Here is a 16,204-nt window from a genome sequence, read left to right as displayed (position 1 = left end):
AAAGAAAAAAAAAAAAGAAAAAAAAAAAGGAAAAAAAACAACAAAAAAAAAAAGCCCACACCAAACAAAAAAAACAAACAAACAAAAAAAAACCATACCAAAGTCAGGGCTGTCCTATCTGGGGCTACTGCATTAACTCTACCAGGTCCTAAAAACTCATTCTGATCTCAGAGCACATTCCTCTCAATCACATAAACCTCTATCAATGAATTCATACAGTCATAGATGCTGTGCTGGTTTTCCATGGGAGACTGGGAAGAGACACAGCTGGGAGAGGGGACCTAAACCAACCAAAGGGATATTCCAGATCAGCTGACATTGTGCTCAGTATATAAAGTGGGGGGAAGAAGGAAGAATAAGGGGATGTTTGGAGTGATGCTGTTTGTCTTCCCAAGTAACCATTGCACATGATGGGGTCCTGCTGTCCTGGAAATGGTTGAACACCTGCCTGCCTGTGGGAAGCAATTAATTAATTCCTTGTTTTTCTTTGCTCATGTGTGTGGATTTTGCTTTACCTAATAAACAGTCCTGATTTTAACCCACAGGTTTTCTGGCTTTTGCCCTTCTGAATCTCTTCCTGATCCCACTGGTGGGGAAGTGAGTGGCTGTGTGGGGCTTGGCTGCTGGCTGGGGTTAAACCATGACAACTGTGTACATTAGAACATGAAACAGGCCACATCTCAGTGCTATTTACCATAGATGTAAGAAAGTAGGATATGATCATGAAAAAACAAGAAAGAAGTCTCACAGAAAGACCAGCATCACAGTATGGATTGAAAGATGTAATGGACTTAGCAAATTCAGACAAGTTAATCACAAGGCAAGGAAAGGACAGTGCAATCTGGAGTACCAAACAAATAGACAGGAGCAAGCCAGCAGAATAAGTATGTAGTTTTGGTTGAAAAGCAAAAAATGGTGCAGAGAATGCTTTCAATGTATCTTACACCACATACCATTTAGACTTTGCTCTCTGTCAACAATAAATATATCTACTACTAAGTGAAAACCAAATACTCTTCCATTGCTTACACTGCATTTGCCTTTTCCTTCTGAATCTGCCAAGTTTTCAGGGGCAAACCTCATGCCAGCTAATCATTTGTGGAGTTGTTGGGATTTGATTTTTTTTAATAGAGAGCAACCAGCGCATCTGTGTCTATGGGACTTCTTTTATTGTACAAAAAAAAAAAAATACTGTGTTTTCCGAAACGACTTGCAAAAAACAGTTTCCAAGGAGAGAAAACAGAGACAAAATTCAGCTTCAAAATTCAGCCCCCTTAAGAATAAGCCATCTCATGTCATGGTACATTGAAGTAGCTAGCTAACAATCAATCATGATAACCAAAACTCATTTTCCACACTCATTTTTATAGGACAAAAATAATCATACTAAATGTGGTTGTTTGAATGAAAGTATCTGGTAAATCAGTGCTGACTCACAATAATCTGTCTTCACTTAAGAGTCATTAGGAGTCTCACTTAGCAGAAAAATGGGAAAATTATTATCTTGAGTAATGTCACAAACCTCCGAAAATAACTATGAAAAAGAGCAAAAAGAAATCATAACAGCACATTCACAGAAGAAAAAAAAATACCAGCACAAATTGCAAATCAATTTATTGTTATGTAGTACTGCAATTCCTAGTCATTAGTTTGTTTGGTTTTTTTAATTTCAAAGCATATGAAATAAGGAAGCTGAAAAAATCGACCACAGTTTCAACATCTTTCCCATATTATTTTTCTCCTTCTGCATGGAAAATAAGAAAATTCTGTTTTTAAGCATAAATTTTAAAAAGGAAGGAAAGAAACTTATTTTGAATACTTTTTTGAGCAAGCTACATCTAAACACAATGTAAAAAATTGACAGTTATGATTACCTGAATTCTCCAAGTCCTTAAATTTATTTTTTAAAGGTTCCAGCCTAAATATTATGCCTTTCTAAAGAACATGGATTCAACATCTAGTAGGAGAATAGTGCCTTATCTGATGGATCTACCCTGTTCCCAGTTTTCCTGGTGACACCTCAGAAGAAGTCCGTAGTCAGTGAAGGCTGTGGAAAATTACACAGTTGTGAGCCCCACAGCCAGGAGAATGAGACATTGCTTCTAAGGAGTATTTACTACACCTTTACAAGGAAAAAAAAGTACCATGAAATGCTATTTGAAATCTTTCCTTTTGATTATATATTTCCACTCCTAGATTTTGCTTTCTCTCCCATCAATACAGCCCATAAAGAATAGAATCTAGACAGACATACCTCTGTGAATCAACTGAAAGAAATTCATCAACAGATGCTATCCTGGCAATAAACATGATGTTAGAACCTACATAACTTCAGAAAATAATTTTTTAAAAGCAAGCAAAATTCATATTTGCATTTAGATTATGTTCTTCAAGCCTGGAGCCTGAAAACCCTACTGCTTCAGACCACCTTGAAAAGGAAGCAGCATGCCATTTTCTCACTCCTGGGGATGAAGGAGTCACCAAAAGTGGATTGGGATCCAGAAATACCAAGCTACTCTCAAGCAGCTTGATATAGCCACATGCCTCTAACTTTTTCTTTCACAAGTAGATGAGATACCATTTCTTGCCATTGGAATTTGGTCATGTTTCAGAACTGGCCACTTTCCACTCTGCAGGGTACCCAGCCCAAGCACAGTTCTTTGATAGATTCTCAGTGCATTTCTGTGCATGTAGTTAGCACAGCTGAGACACAGCACGAGAACATCTGGTTTCCAGAGTAGCAGCACAGTCGAAAAAGCTTCCTGTTCTCAAGAAATACAAACTATTTTCAGTTTCCTAAGCATTAGAGACTATGTTTAAAAAGTAAACATACACCAGATATCACAGAATTGTTCAACACTCTAAAAATCCACAGATTTCATTCCCTTCCATTTGCTGAACACGTTTAGCACCAACTGTTCAGCAGAAACACATTTAATGTTGTGATGAGTTTTCAATATACCTGCTATGTCATGTATTTTCCCAATCCTTTCAAGAAGCAAGGGTAAGTAAGGTCTGTTGCTCAGCAGACAAAGCTTGCACAGAGCAGATTCTTGCAGCAATAAGGAAATCAGACAATCATGGAGAGACAGCAAGAATTGGAACAGAATGACTAGGAAAATGCTGATGATAGAAACAGACTTTTAATTTATCAACTGCAGTTTTGATTTTTAAAAAATGGAATTCACAGCTGTTTCTTCACACAACATTTATGTGGACCACGGCTACTTAATAGTGTATCATCATCACCATGTTTACTTATAATATTTGATGGAGACTAACACAACAAATTGTGTCACTATCCAAAACCTGTACAGAAATAAAGTTGCACAGAGTTTTTTCTTTTAGGGTGCAGTTTATTGAAGGGATGAGCAGTTTCTACTCCTCAAACAAAGCATCTACTTTGTAGTAAAAAGAATATGCAAGAAACATCCCAACTTAGAATTACCTTCTTAGTATCACTTAAATAAGTGCTTCTTAACTTTCCTTTGCTGCAGAACTGTTCGACGTTAGGGGCAACAAATGCATTTCAGAATAAGATCCCTTTTTCCTGGATGGCATTTGGTAGCGCACATTCTTCCAGAATCTTGAGTTTGCTGAACAAGATTTCTCTGAGAAGTCCCCTTTCCATCGAATAGCTCCATGTTTTTGCCTAATGTATCTGATTGATTCTGGCATGCTTGTGTAGTCCCGTATTTCACCTATTTCTATAAGAATCACTTGAATCCCATCACGGATGAGAGCATTATACATAGCTAGTTGTTGCTCAGAGGTGTCTTCCAACAGGCAGCAGCTAGGTGTTTCTGATCCCAAAATAATCATCAGTCTTCTGCTTTGCTTAAGGGTTTCATCAGCAACACTGACCACAGCTGTAAGTGATGAAGGAACAATCAAAGTCTGCATAGAATCTTTACAACTGGTGTAAAATAGTTCTTTATTTTAAAATTGCAAACATGTGAAGTTGTGGCTAGCTCAGAGCAGTGGTTGCTTTAAGATACTCACACTGCCAATCATGATTCATGATCCATTGCATGACATAACTTCTAAAAAATTTGTTTTCTTCAGCCCTCAGAAGAATTTATCATTCAAAAAAACTCAATAGTATCATTAATGCTGTTAATATTAATTATTAAGTCCTCATTTTTTTCATTTGTTCATCACTAAGAAAGCGTAGACCCTCATAACATCAGAAGAGAATTTTCAGTAAGAAGAAAAAAAAAAAAGGAAATATTTTCATTGGACACATTATTCATTAAAACTAAATAAATTTCTAAAAATGTGAGTTTTAATTACATAGATAACTTATAACCTGAAAACAATGTTTAAAATGGCAACCTGTTACCTTTGTTAATTAAAGCATACCTTCCCCTGGTAAATCATCCCTTCCTAATATGAAAAGGTTATATCCACATTGTTTTTCTAAAACATCTGGGAGTGTCCTACGAACAAAGGTTTCCAGACAACATATACTTCTGCCTTCATTGCTTTTTGTGTACAGGACATATGCATCATAGACTTTCCCATCTAAAACAAACACAAACATTTCTATTAAAAACCTAAAACTTAGGAAAATGCCTTTATTGCATTTCATTTTTGGACTGTTTAGAAGTAGTAATGTGGGGCTGATTTCACCCATCTTACAGAATCGCCTCACAGAAACAAAATGCTCTATGAATCAAAATAAAGATGACCAGCCACAGAATCTGACTTCCTTTCCCATCCTGGGGATGAAGGAGTTACCAAATGAGCTGGATGCAGGACCTGGGACCTGCGGGAAGGAGCTCCCAATCATAGAGGTGCCAGGACATTGAGGAATGCCCTCTCACAGGACTTTCTTCACCACCTCTCCTGAAAGAAACCTAATAGCAGTTATCTCCACTTCTAACTAACCACAAGAGAAGGTGGAAAAATGGCAATTCTTTCTTGTAACAGTCCTGGGAGGGCTTTTCTCAGGTAGAAGGCCAGAAGGCTTCTGAGGTTTTGAGACGTAAGGCTGTGTAGCAAGCTGGACTGAAAGAACCAAGCCAAAATCAGATCAAACTCAAGCTAAAAAATTTGATTTTTTTTTTTTCTTTTAATTAGAATTCTACTACAGTATTATAGTAAATCTGAATTTTTGACCAGGAGTTGAAATTATCTTCCCGTGAAAACATTTAGCAAAGCCATAAGTAAATATTAACTATCTTAATGTACGTAATCCATTCACTTTCAAGTCATGGGGAACTTCAGACAGTCTGAGAACTGACATTAAATATATCTATGATGTGCTTATTTCAAATTTTTCATACCTATCCAATATATTTGCCTACAATGCATTAAACTAAAACACATAAGAAGTATCCCAGAACACAGAACTAGCAGAAAATTTTCTCTTTGATATGTCAACATCATAACTGACAGGATTTAGAAGGAAAGCAAGGGTAACAGAGAGAAATTGAAAAATCAAAAAAAAAAATTCCAACCAAATTAATTTCTGACAAATTAGTCTGATTTTCAAAATAAATATTTAAGGCACATTTTTAAAACATCCAATTCACAGGATGTAGCTCTGCTGACACCTATTGTTCATCATCAGGGTGACCCTAAATCCACACATAAAGAAACTACAGAAAAGCAATAAACATGCTCATTTTGGAACATGCTCATTTTGGAATAACCTATTGTTCTTTTGACCTATCTCACTGGCTGCCTTCAATATTACACAATTTTTATTACTTCAAGCATATATTTTACCCATATGACTGAAAAAAATCCTGCATAAAATGTCTTTGTGCTTATCTGAAAATTCCTTATGGAAGTTCTACATACATTGTACTAAATAATCCCATTGTCTCTCAGAAGTAAAGGCAAGAGAAAAAAATCAATAGGATAATTGCACTTACATACCTGGTCACACTCACATACCTTCCTCACTTGTAAGGGCACAGACAGAATTACGGTACCAAAGCACCAAATCAATCTTGAAAATCTTGTAAATTATTAAAGTAATAAATGTTAAAATTAACAAAGAGATAAGCCCTCCAGTCAGCCATCTTCGTATGTCAGGGACTGCACAAAAATATAAGAAATTAGTTTTGAATGTTGAATTTGTCCAAATCTGATCTTTTACATAAATTCAATGCAAGTTTGAATATTACATGTTTCATTTCTATTTACCTTGTTTTTTAAATAATGATCACTGCAATGCTATAGTGATTTCTTCACTATGCACAGGCACATGAGTACTGCAAACTGTAATACATCTGTTTTCTTTCAACATGATACACAAGAATTTGGTATCAAAACACCTTTGGGGAAGTATAGATAATCACAGGTCAGTCTCAAAATAATAGTATTTTTTACCTCTGTGTTTTAATATAATATAGGATGCAACTTGCCCAAAGGCATTTGAAGCTTGACAGACAAAAGGCTGTTCATAATCTTCACTGCTTACTTCTGAAATTATTAGCTTCACAGAATGCATAGGGCGCCCGTCATGAGAAGTTTCTTCCCTGTCCAAAAGATGACAAATAGAACCATAAAACCACAGCCCATTCAGGAATGGCTTCATCTCTAACATCTGCACCACAACAGTGGTTATTTCCTTCTGCAAATGTCAACCACACTTCACAACAGATGAACAACTACATAATATGAAAGAAGCCCAAACAGCCAGACCTCTCCTCGTGCTGACATTTAGCATATATATCGGAAAGCATCAAGACATCAAGACTTTATCTTATCTGCAGCTATGTGATAGCCTTAGGTTCATAATATGCCTTATGAACCTAAATAAACTCTTGTTATGGGCTTCCCAATCCCTGTGAGAGTAGATAGATATTTCACAATAGGATATGACATTCAGGGGATGAATGAACCAACATTACTAATGCAAGTGATCAAAGGTGACCATGTAGGTGCTATGAAGTACAAAAAATAACATTGCTTTTGCAATATCAATTCAGTGACTGTGTACCTCTGCATTATGGCCCAACTGTTTATGGCACTACAATTCTTTATGACAGTCTAATATGTTATTTTTGCATAGTGTTTTCTCTTGTTGAGCACCCAAATAAGTCAGAATTTTATTTCTCCCTTTGTTTTATGATGAAAACTTATTTCTTGCAACTATATTGTTACTTTGCAGACATCATTATCTTTTCTTCACTGGTTTTTTGGTCCTAGATAGTATTCCAGAATTTACAAAAATTATCACGTTTTTTTTATTTACAGTGCACCATAGGGGCTGACAAAAAAAACCTGAAATTTTTAGTTCAAAACCTGTAATGTCTAAGACAATTTCAGATTGCTTCTTGATCAAATTTGAGTTATTTTTTCCAGTCAGGTATAATTTCTTTTCCTCTAATTCCATTTGACCTGCTTTTCACCATCACCTTATCTCCCACTTGCCCTTCACATGCTTTACTCCGTCCAAGTCCTCCCAAGACCCAGCTCATCACTGGAAATCTGTCTCCCTTTTCTCCTCTAACCCCTAAGCTTCAGTACAAATGCCCTCAAAAAAGTCTTCCAATAGCTCTTCAGCTGATCTCAGTTAAATTTGTCTAACTTAATGCCCTTAAATCTAGAAATCTCAATTTTTCCTGTATAGCACAGATTTGTCCTCTTGCAATCTTTCAGGGAGGCAGATGTGGAACACAGAAGAAAGATGAAGTCTGAAAATCATGAATCAGGCACCTGAATATGCCTGATTCAACCAAAAGAGGTCTCTGCCAGGCAAGAGCTTGCTCAAAAGAAACTGTATTACAATTATGGGACTGTAACAAAATACTTTTTCCCAACATTGGAAATTCAGAATGATTTTTCACAATGAGCAAGAAACGCACAATCACATGTGAAGCTCATGTTCCTACTATGTTTAAAGTTTCTATTTCAAAGCAGAAAGTCAGTTGAGAAGGTAAGCATTAGAGTTTTTAAGAAGAATGCTATTTAAAGCAAGAGAAAAATGTTGCTAAATATTTTAATATCAAAGGGAGAAGGTTCCACTTTGGTTGCCAATACAGTATTTTCTAATCTGAAAATATACTTACTCATAGGAACTTGCAAAAATTCTGCTCATATAAAATACATCAATACCGTTGCCTGTCCAGTACACCTCATACCCATCAGCACCTGTGGTGTTGCAATCCACAGTAACCTGTGAGCCTATAAAATTGTGTTACAAAGTAAAGAATTAATCTCCATAACCTAATTAAAGTCTATACAATCCTGTTCACAGATTCACACTCGCACACCAGCTAAGGATGATACTAAATCCTTTTAAAAAAGTTACTCTAACAGAGGGTCTATATTCTCATTGATGTGCAGGTCCAGAAAGAGAATGGTAGGATGGAAGAAGCTGAATCCAGGAAGAAGATGCTCCCCTTGGGGCATCACTTTGCCTGCAGATTCGAGATAGACCTACTCTTAGAATCACTTCCAGAGTGATGGAAAGCAACAGATGTGACAGATAATCACTTGGGTTCCTACAATTTTCCTTGCATCTGAGAAATTTCTTTAGGACTTTGCAAGCAATGTCCCTCATTTATTTCCCTCTTATCCCTCATTCTTCTTTTGGGAAATCAACAGAGATAAAATGACCACTGAAGTAGCTTTTTCATAAAATAAAAACAAGACAGCGCAGTATAGGATACTCCTTGAGAATACATTTTAACTAGGATACAAATTCATATTTTCTCTAGAGAAAACTACTTACCAAGTTCCACTTCAATGGAGTTGTTTCTTGGGTAGGTTATTTCTGGAGGCTTTTTTGGTGGAGTCACTAAGCAAAAGAAAGTGCTTTTCAGAAAACCAGGGGCAGCTGCAGTCTGTTTTATGCTCTATAATGCAAGTACAACCTAAAAACACCCCTTGTACTAAAGACAAGGTTGTCAGCCATTTTATAACAAAATATCACTCAAAAAGTACCATATCTCAGGTAGTCATTACTGCACATTTAGGTGAAAAACAGTAGTCCTAAGCATGTCCATCCACAAATTCGGTCTTTCCACTTCAGTTATGAACACAAACACAGTGAAATTATTTACTTACCTTCTACAACCAGACTGATGTCTCGTGAAATGTTATATTGTTTCCCATTGTAGGTATATGTTGTTTCACACGTATAGTTTCCTCCATCATGTACAGTCACATTGAAAATTATAAGGTCACTGTTTGAAATGGCAAACCTTTTTCCTTTCAGCAGCTGGCAGTCCTAAAATTGTGTAGAAAATTCTGTTAATTCACATCTCTGTATATTTCCATGGTTTGTCTCTCTTTGATACAATCTGAAGTTTCAATGGACCACAGCACAAGGATGGACACCCTGCAGAGGCTGAGGAAGAGTTAGGACAGCAGAATATAAAGAAACGCAGGCTTCACTTCAGCTGAGATTTTAATTTAAAGTTCATTTCCTTTGGAAAACAACTTTGATATTAGAGAAATAAGAAATTAAAATGTGTGTTGTCAGTATTTGCAAAAGTATTAATCAATGAAGCACCACCCAATAATTAGATTTTATTTTTTAAGGAGCCTCAATGCTACTGGTACCATATGGACTCATGAGCCTGAGGCAGAGGGCAGATTACATTCTTGTAATAGAAAGAGCCTTTAAGAGAGCATGAACAACAAGAAGCAGAATAATTGAATGGAAGAGTATTGAGCACTTAATGGATATATGCCACAGTAAATCTGTTTCCACACAAGGCCGTGTTTCCCTGGCAGGTGAACAGAAGCCACCTGGTGGGTACGTGAGTCAGCATCACTCCTACACCTCAGCTGAAATTCTGCCCTGATAACCAAGAACACCTTTTAAAAACAGAAAGTCTTAATCCTCTTCCAATTTGTTTTAAAAGCATTTTTCTCCAATTTACAGTAAATCCTTAGTTCTTCTGCTCTAATTATCAAAGGTCACCGATTTTTATTGTAAATAATGGACAGTTATAAGACAGAACAAAACACTATATTCTCACCTTATACCAACGAACAGGCTGAATAGTCTTCTCTTTCCTGAAATAATCCAAGTGGGGACACACGACCTTTGCAGAAGATGATGTGAATATCACCTCCTCCACAGCAAATTTTTCATTTAAGCACAAACCATCAATCCTCTCAAAAACTGTTACTTTTGTACACATTTTCTTGCAGTTTGTCAAATTCCTGCAATTCATAGAACACAATTAAATTAACCTATTTAACATATTTTGCAGGTCAAAAAATATATGGCATTCTTTTTGAAGAAGAAAGAGAAGAAAAAAATGTTTACAGTATCTTTAATAAATTTACCTTTACCTACAAGGAAAAAAATCCCAAAACTAGACTTAATTTCCCCAAACTAAAGCTAGTTTTTGTAGATGCATTCTCTCTTCATTAGTATTTCTCTTACCCTCAAACTTTTACTGGCTTTTTAAAAGTTACTCGCTTTGCATCTCATTTCCGTAAAAATATGATTTTTTTTTAACTTTCACCTTATGACACATTCATAATCTCCAGAATCTTCTAACATTGCAGGAAGAAACCAAATTAGATTCTTCTGCTGATGAACTCTAGACAGTTTGTCTCTAGGCACAGCTCTTTGGTTACCAACTTTATACCATGTTAAGTTGTAGTCTCCACTTTTCAAGCTCTTTTCCAGTGAACATTTAATAGCAAGAGGCTGCCCATCAGGCACAAGAATTTGCTTCGACATCACATCATAGGCTTCACATTTTTCTAAAGGAAAGAGATAAACATTAAAGAAAAACTCAAACATGCTACAAAAATATACTGAACTAATTTTCTAATTATAAAGTTCATTGGAGATTTCACCTCCATTCTCAAGTCAGATACTGAAAATACAGTTTTAATCCCTTATCATTACAGCTGAGAGTACTACTCAGTAGTTTACAAATATAGTTATGCCACTAAAATGAAATGCTGTTTTTTGAATGCAATCTTTACACTCAGTAGAATGTCTCTGATAACTGTCAGTGGCAAATGTGCAGAACAGAGGAGAACACAACAAGTACAATACTATTCTGATTTCAATCCTTTTCTTTCCTCTTATGTTCTGCATGAAATACCATGAGAAGAAGTTGTGGAGTTTCCATTTGCAGAGGTTTTCAAAATCTTGACCCTGTAAGGTTAGATGTCAAGAGCTCCTTTCTAACCTAAATGATTCTGTTATAAGTTAGAACATGAAACACCACATATTATGTTTTATAGGTTCCTGCTCTTGGAACTGTTTAAAAGAATGCATTGGCATGCATGTAAATTTCACTATTACAGCCATTTCCACAGAAAGTTAGTATTACTTGTGTGGAAAAAAAAAAAAAGTTCCATAAAAAGTTCAGACCAAGACTTTCCATAGCCACAAACAGACTTACTTGCAACAATTAAAGACAGAAATGCTGTTGCAATGTTACATGAAAACAGTGTTTTTGATGTCATGTTCCCCTGCCAAAATGGAAAAAAAATGTTCAATTAGTGGTTTCCAATATGAATTTCCATAATTTAAACTTTTGCATTAGACAATTAATATAGGAATTAACCAGTTTAAAGAGGACACATGAAATACAGGAATGGTCTTTGACTTGTTTTGAGCCTGTTACCTGTTTGTTTTACCTGGCAGCTCCTAATTATTACACCAGAAAAAAAAAAAAATAGTGAACATCTCCTATTTCAGATTGCCAAGCAGTTGGGTTTTTTTACATCTCTAGCACACACCTTCCCACTTCTTGCTTTCCTAAGCTACAGTAGTAGATTCTGTAACTCTCCCTTAGATGGAATCTGATTTTATAATTCTGACTTTTTCTTGCCACCCACTTCTGCACTGCATCCAGATTTGCTACAACTTGTCTGAGGTGGGGAGGACAGGACAGAACTTGCATATTGTCTTCAAAACATTAAGTGCACTATGGATTTATAAACAATTACTGGGTTTTTCTGGATTTTTTTCCCAAATGATTTCTAACCACATCTTTGCTCTTTGAGCACTGCTGACTACTACTGACAAATATTTAGCTGATCAGGATTTTCTACAAGAGTCAAAGATGACACTTCCGCCTGCTGTGTCTTACTTTACCAGACTGACTCAGAAGTGTGCCATGTATTGAGTCATCCACACTGCTTCTTGCAGTGCTTGCTTCCCTTCTTCCCTTTCTCTTTCCTCCTCCCTCCTTGCAAATCTCCACTCAAATTACCAGGCAGGTCTTGTCTTGCCTAGCTCTAAGATGGGATGAGTCCTTGAAAGAATCCTGACCACAGAAATACACAAAACATTAAAATCTCAGGAGGTAGGTTATATGCGTTTGTACAAAACCCACAACTTTTTCCATTATTCACTCTTAAAAATTCATAATTTTTAATTTTAAATAAGAGGAAAATATGGTAACAGATACAATTTAAAGATAAAACAGGATTGAATACACTCCACTTATGAACAGGTATTTTCTTAATGACTTCTCTAAATCACTGCTTTTTCATGAACTCTGTTCTCTTACACCATTTGCTCTAGTGGCCTGTCTCACAAGAGCTCTCTCAAAAAGTTTCTTCCCCCCCAGTAGATTTAGCAGATACAGAAGTAGTATTTTACCACATCCTGAGAGAAAGTCTTCCAGGATGCTGCTTTTCTATAATTTCAGTGTTCTTTCTATCTATTTAAATTTATAATTTGCCCTTTTGTCAACAGAAGACTTGCAAACATATATACAGCCTTGTGTAAAACCATACACACGCCTTTGAGGACACTCCCTCATCTCTCACTTTTCACAATGGAAAATTTCCATTTCTATGGAAGGTAGACACAGTAGTAAAATCATGCTCTTCTCTGTGCATGTATTCACATAAATAAGGATGAAAATAACATACACACAACTGCAGAACCAATTGCAAATGTTTTTCCTACCACATTCTGCCATGATAAACAGCTAAATTTCTCCCTTTCCCCAGCCATTCTGTCCACATCTTGAGCACTCCATCGACCTGTGGAGCTTTATCATTCACAACAGACTTCAGCTCTAATTATCTTTGCCCAGATTTTCCAAAGAGGAAAAAAAATTTCAGGTATGTGAAGCCACATCCATGAAGTTTCACCCTGAAATGAAATATTTTTATCAATTGCAGTTTACAAAAAATTAGTACAACCAAAAAACCCCTAAAAAAAAAAACCCATCAGTTGTCTAAAAGAGGTCTTCAACGATACACGCACCTGAATTACAATCACAGCATCGATGATGGCATATAGGCATAATTTTCAATAAAATTTTTCATTAAATTGGCTTAACCACCTTTTCATCTGATTTTTAGTCCTTTCAAAGTTGACCTACTCAATTAAAAAAAGAAGTCTCCTCAAAACTTCAAAGGATCACAGGTTTTACTGATTTTGGCAAACTTGTGGCAGCTTAATTTGAATCTCATTCAAATGCACAAATTGATTCAAGCCTGCAAGTCCTCAGAACTGAGAGAACCAACAGAAAGTCAGAGTATCACACTATTTCTGGTATATAAGCCTAGGAACATTTTAAATAATAAAAAAAATTAATGCGTATGCGTATATATATATGTATTTTTTTCATATTGCCTTAAATGCTCCTATTAACTGCAAGGTACACCATGCCTCTTCTAGGGAGATTAATCAAGTGTCTCACTTTTGATCACGAAAATAAAAGGTGACAGTAAATACATAAATTTCTTCACTAGACGTACCTAGTCAGCGCAGAAGAGTTGCGTTAGCCCCGTCAGGATGTAGCGATGGCACTGCGACTATGGTGATAGCCGTGTTTCTGTGAAACGCGGGGATCCCTCAGCAGGTACGGCAGAAAACCATTTTCCAATACTCTTCATTTAAATTGGGACGTATTTCTGGAAGCATTCCCTGTGGCTGCTGGGCGATGCCTGGCCCGGGCAGGGTGACCAGCCAGGCCCAGCGCCCAGGGGAGCAGCGGAGAACAGGCGTTCGCTGGCTTTCGGTCAGGAACCGAGCCACGGTCAGGGCTGATCCTTTACAAGGAGTCTCACCCCTACTCCTAAAGTGTCCCCAGCCCCCAGTGTCCCCAACAGACAGTACCTCGCTCCGAGCCACCTCCCAGCCCGAAAAGCGAGGCGTCGGAGCAAAGTGCGACCACGGGACAGCAGCTCTACGGCCGTGCTGCTGGGATCACCCTGTTACAGAGCCTCGGCGAGCAGCGCTCCCGGCCGCACCTGCCCGTACCCGCTGCCCGAACCCACTGCCCGTACCTGCTGCCCGTACTCACTGCTTGAACCCACTGCCCGTACTCACTGCCCGTACCCACTGCCCGCATCCACTGCCCGAACCCACTGCCCGTACCCGCTGCCCGTACTCACTGCTTGAACCCACTGCCCGCATCCACTGCCCGAACCCACTGCCCGTACTCTCTGCCCGTACCTGCTGCCCCTACTCACTGCCCGCACCCACTGCCCGCACCTACTGCCCGTACTCACTGCTTGAACCCACTGTCCGCATCCACTGCCCGCATCCACTGCCCGCACCCACTGCCTGTACCCGCTGCCCGTACTCACTGCTTGAACCCACTGCCCGCACTCACTGCCCGTACTCACTGCCCGCACTCACTGCCCGCACCCACTGCCCGTACTCACTGCTTGAACCCACTGCCCGCACTCACTGCCCGTACTCACTGCCCGCACTCACTGCCCGCACCCACTGCCCGTACTCACTGCTTGAACCCACTGCCCGCACTCACTGCCCGTACTCACTGCCCGCACTCGCTTCCCGCACTCACTGCCCGCACCCTCTGCCCGTACTCACTTCCCGTACCCGCTGCCCGCACCCTCTGCCTGTACTCACTGCCCGCACCCGCTGCCGCCCCGGCCGCTCCCGGCTTTCGGGGCCGGCCGAGCCCCCGTTACACCGAGGGCTCGCTGGGGCCGGGCCAGGGCCCGGGCAGTCCCCTACCTGCTCCTCGGGAGCGGGGGAGCCCCGCTGCCGCCTCCCAGAGAGCCCCGGCAGCGGAGGGACCGCGGCACCGCTTCCCCCGCACGGGCGGCTCCTCCCAGCGAGCCTCACCTTCCCCGCCTGCAAACCTGCCTGTCCCCAGGACCGCGGGGTGGCCCCGGGGCAGGGCAGGGCAGGGCAGGGCCACCCTCTGTCCCCTCCCTGCCCCGGCGCAGGTAAGCGGTGCTGGTTGAACGCAAGCTCCCAGAAACAAAGCGTTTGAGCGGCCGCCCCAGCCTCTCGCTGCTGCGGCTGGGCTCAGCCTCCGCCGCAGGAAATCCTCCAAGTAAAGATTGCGAGATGTGAGGTGACGTTTATTTGTTTGTTTGGTTAGTTGTTTGTTTTCAAAAGACGAACAGCTGCAAACCTCCCTCGTTGAAGAGACCGTGTCACTGAAGAGGAAGAGCCCTTCAAGACTCGGTGGAGGCTGTTGGCAGGAGCATCTTGGGGACTCATCTTCTCATATAGTCCCTAAGTTCTTATCTACAAACTTAACAGCTACTAAGTATTTTAGATTACTTAACTTGTGGCTGTTCTGGGAACAGTACGTTCTCTAAGTTCTGGTGATTCTTAGCTCTCTGTTTCACACCACAGCTAGAGCTAGAGTTTTTCAAAGCAGAAGTCCCTCAAACTATTTTGTTAAACATGGAGTCAAATGTGGATTATTTTAACACTGCAATCCCACTTACTCATTGACTAACTACTAAACTAGATATTAAGGTAGAGGAAAGCTCTTTTTTTATGTTCTTCACAAAGCAGGCAGTAAACATGGACTATAGAATTGCCAAGGTAGATATTCTCATTATTGTTAAAAATACATAATAACATTTGCTAAGCAAATTACAAGTGTTTTGCAGAATCTGTGGAGAATAATCCAGACATGTCCTGACCCTTCCACCCATTTGCATTCTGCTTCTGATACTTCTTTCATTTCATGTTCTGGTACTATTTTATTTACCAAATGGAAACATGTTCAAACATTCTGCCCACTAGCTGCAGATAAGTGAAGATGAAAGATTATGTCCTGCTGTGCCTGCATGAACTGTCTTCCATCAATCCAAGGTATGCAGTGCTAGCTGGAGGCACATTGCAACACTTCCAGACCCAAAGCTGTTGGGAAGTACACAGAAAATTAATTCATTCCTGACTTGGCAAACACAGCAGGATTTATACAGTCAGCTTGTCTCGCTTGGTCACCACTGCAATCCATATTTAATTTTGGAAATGTTTCTCATTAACTCTCAAACAGTGCATTAGGCAAGATTTTTAGCTTCTGTA

At 39.1% G+C, this 16,204-nt stretch overlaps 1 protein-coding gene across 10 annotated transcripts; it reads right to left on the bottom strand.

Moving 5' to 3' along the window:
• Positions 1-1,152: 1,152 nt before the first annotated feature.
• LOC100229435 (interleukin-1 receptor-like 2) lies at positions 1,153-15,204 on the bottom strand. Of its 10 annotated transcripts, none has more exons than XM_041717647.2 (13): positions 14,888-15,204; positions 13,660-13,916; positions 12,860-13,048; positions 11,340-11,409; positions 10,443-10,686; positions 9,948-10,134; positions 9,028-9,190; positions 8,693-8,758; positions 8,028-8,142; positions 6,343-6,491; positions 5,905-6,048; positions 4,363-4,524; positions 1,153-3,869 (listed from the first exon to the last, which is right to left on the bottom strand). In XM_041717647.2, the coding sequence occupies exons 3-13, from the start codon at positions 12,905-12,907 to the stop codon at positions 3,478-3,480; spliced, it is 1,740 nt and encodes a 579-aa protein (XP_041573581.2). In that variant the 5' UTR covers positions 12,908-13,048; positions 13,660-13,916; positions 14,888-15,204; the 3' UTR covers positions 1,153-3,477. The 10 variants fall into 10 exon arrangements, with proteins under 10 accessions (XP_041573581.2, XP_072788851.1, XP_030134612.4 ...); XM_072932750.1 differs by having other exon boundaries at positions 13,660-13,815; XM_030278752.4 differs by having other exon boundaries at positions 13,660-13,736.
• Between the last annotated feature and the right edge of the window lie 1,000 nt (positions 15,205-16,204).

Source organism: Taeniopygia guttata, chromosome 1, assembly GCF_048771995.1.
Source record: "Taeniopygia guttata chromosome 1, bTaeGut7.mat, whole genome shotgun sequence".
Lineage (NCBI taxonomy): Eukaryota > Metazoa > Chordata > Aves > Passeriformes > Estrildidae > Taeniopygia > Taeniopygia guttata.
Note: the sequence above shows the minus strand (reverse complement) of the source record. Positions and strands in the feature narration are given on the sequence as shown.